The 3,291-nt window shown below is 33.2% G+C and overlaps 1 protein-coding gene across 1 annotated transcript; it reads left to right on the top strand.

Annotated features, from left to right (window-relative positions):
• Positions 1 to 583: 583 nt before the first annotated feature.
• LOC119192494 (collagen alpha-1(XII) chain-like) lies at positions 584 to 1,767 on the top strand (the record flags this gene model as incomplete). Its single annotated transcript, XM_037446309.1, has 3 exons — positions 584 to 616; positions 1,178 to 1,312; positions 1,573 to 1,767. Coding segments are annotated over exons 1-3 (363 nt in total), but the record flags the coding sequence as incomplete, so codon positions are not given.
• Positions 1,768 to 3,291: the final 1,524 nt, after the last annotated feature.

Below are 3,291 nucleotides of genomic sequence, written 5' to 3'. Positions count from 1 at the left end.
TAAAGACGGTTTCGGGAGAGAATATCCTCTCAGGTACTTGTGTGACCTGGTTTCGGTTCAGTGCCTTTAGGCATTAGGGTCTTTCTTAAAATTTGAAAGGACTTAATACAATTTTTTGTTGATTTCGTTTTGAAATATAATTATTTCTGAGTTGTCAACTTGAGGCCATGAACACTATTATGAAAAGAGAGCCATTGAAGCTGCTTGTAGCAAAAAGTTGGCGTTAAGTTGTTAGATAGAAGACGATTGATGATCGAGACCCCTTGTTGTGAAAATAATAATTAAAAAGCTTAAAATAAATATTAAACAAAAAAATTATATAATCCTCGACACAAAAAAAAAACATTAAAACATTTTATCACTTTTTTAAGACTTTTTTCCGTCGATGGTTATTTAGATTTTTTATTTATGCTTAGAGAAAGGTTTACGTGGACAAACCAGCAGTTAAAAAACAATTCAATCGAATAGAATTAGTATTTCTATTTCAAAATCTAAATTGTTAGTCATTACACATTTATAACTTACATAAACTGCCTATTATTCTTGCCCTTGAGGGTTTTCGACCGACGCATGTGTCGTGAACATGTTCAATATTAACAACTCTCAGTACGTGAAGGTAATAGGGCCTAATAAAATTCTAAATTGAGGGTATGTTACACAATGTATTTAATAACTTATTTAGCAAAGGAGATTAATAAAAGTTTCGTGACGAAGTCGTAGGTAGCAAGTTCGTACGGCTGGTTTATAGAAAATATAATTTCAATGCTTTAATGCAAAATGGAATCTTAAGCCAGATTTCCCGAGTCTTGGCGCAATTTAAATGGATAGAAACTGCTAAAGAACCCGCGCAAGTAAATGACATACTATAAGTGTTACTGACTTAAGTTGGCTGATGTCGTATGAAAATGACTGCGAATAAAAAGTTATGGTCTGTGGTCTATTATAATTTTAAACAAGTAGTTGATTGCGACTTCATCTGCATTAGACCCTTCCTGGGATAAAAATTATTTTCTTCAATTCTAAAGACTTCTAGGATAAAAAGCTTATGTGTCCTTTAAAAAAAGGTCTACCTACGTGCCAAATTTCATCTAAATCCATTCAAACGATTCTACGATACTTCTCACAACATCTGAAAATCACAAAATTACACATTAATATTCACAATCACTTTCAACAGACGGTGCTGGGTGTATGCAGATGCAGTTTAAACGACATATCCCAGATTCTGGAAATTATGCCAGAACTGAGGGGTCCACCGGGATCCCCTGGGCCTACAGGTGCCGACGGTACTACGGGTGCTCCAGGCAAAACGGTAATTACGGTGGTAAAATAAACTGCGATGAACGAGTAATCTAAGGAATAAAGCTAATATAGAATACAACACTATTTATTATTTTGATATCAAATAGAATAATGATTAACTCGATTCACTCGATTACCTTTGTCATGTATTATTTACGCGACGTATAGAATGATGACTAGTTTCAACAAATTGTTATTCATCATTTAAATATACTAGTATAACTTTGTTCACAAAAAATGTTACATATTTAATTATATTCATTTGCACAGGGTCAAATCGGTGAGCCAGGACCGCCTGGGCCTCCAGGGTCGAAAGGAGACCGGGGTGAAAGAGGGGAGGTCGGGTCACCAGGTACTGAAGGACAACCGGGGCCCAAAGGTGATCCAGGATTGGATGGTTCAACGGGACCTCAGGGACCACCTGGCCCTCCAGGGCCTCCCGGACCTCTGACATCAGCGCTCATGGTCAGTTTTTACGTAATCGTTAGATATAAGTAATAAGCTAACAAATTTAGAAGAAATGTGAACTGGATATATAAATGTAGTAAAATTGTGTATGGAAAACTGTATTTTAATCAACTACCAAAAATTCTTACCCACGTATAGGAAATATTAGATATCTTTTCATTTAATGAGATCAAGAAATATGTCAAAATTTTCACAACAATTATTTCTCCTGTACTTATTGTAATAATATAATTCAAGTGGTAGTACGCAAAATTAACATCTCATAGAATGTTTTAAGTCCCAATAACCCTTAAAGTAATTAATTCTAAAACTCTTCGCAAAGCTGTAAAATAAGAATGCGGCTTCATAATAATTGAGGCTCATTAAGCCACAACGATTGGAACTCATTAAATTAAATTGGAAACTGAAAGAATAGCGGGCTTCGTAGTTGATAGACCTAACAAACTGTTTAACCCTTTTGTTCAGATGCGAAACTAATAAACTTGCCTTTGTTTGGAGCAAATAATTTGCCCAATAAGTAGGTATTAACAACATAGAAAGATAGCGACATTAAAATCGAAATTTGAATCGTTATTTCCTAAAATTACTTAAAGATATGCAGCTCAATTTATATATATATAAAAATGAATCCCTATTTCCCTTGGTCACGCCATCACGCGTGAACTGCTGGACCGAGAAACCGTTAGGAGAAGGTTCTTATGAAAGAAAAAATTAAAAAAATTGCGCAAATTTAAGAAAACTTAACGAAAATATTAACTTTATATAACTATCAATTGTTTGAAATAACTGTCAGCGATTGACAGAATGCGCGCTGCAAATTCATAGTTAAGATGGGACAACATCTGTCGGGTCAGCTAGTAGCTAATAAACAGCAATACTACCTTGAAATAGCAAAACTTCGCGTGGTAATGTTCCGCTATCATCACCCTGGATATTAATATATTGAGTAGTCATTTTCACTATCTGTATTATGCTTAAAGTTAGCCATATAATAAAAGAGATAAAGTGATAAGAAAGATGTGCTACCTACAAAATAATTTATATTTTAACGTTTGTGAGAATTGTATTGTCTAATCTAACGCAATATAAATAGTCATAGGCTTTAAACAAGAAACCTATTTAATTTTAGAGCTCTCAAATCCAAAATAATTATGTTGCTCCACCAAGAGATTACTTATTAAAATTCCTTTCGTATTGTCTGCCAGACGTTTTATAATTATTTCGTAGAATAATATTTTATAGTTAATTTAAATAACATTGCCTGTATTCATTGTATAAACTTTATAGCTATTTTATTTTCATTATTAATTCTTTTTATATTTTCTTAAAGATTACAGTTTATCTTACTAGTTTACAGTTCACTTTTCGCATTGGCTTTAATGACCTAAAATGTTATCTTTTATTCTAATTATTATGATCACCCAGGTTCTTTCTAATATTTCAATTGAAGCATATCAGAATCTTTACTATTCGGAAATGTATGAACTGGTCGGTAAATTTTTGCGACATCAATAACAATTC

Source organism: Manduca sexta, unplaced genomic scaffold (genome assembly GCF_014839805.1).
Source record: "Manduca sexta isolate Smith_Timp_Sample1 unplaced genomic scaffold, JHU_Msex_v1.0 HiC_scaffold_2842, whole genome shotgun sequence".
In the NCBI taxonomy this organism is placed as follows: Eukaryota; Metazoa; Arthropoda; class Insecta; order Lepidoptera; family Sphingidae; genus Manduca; species Manduca sexta.
This window is presented reverse-complemented; position numbering and strand designations above follow the sequence as displayed.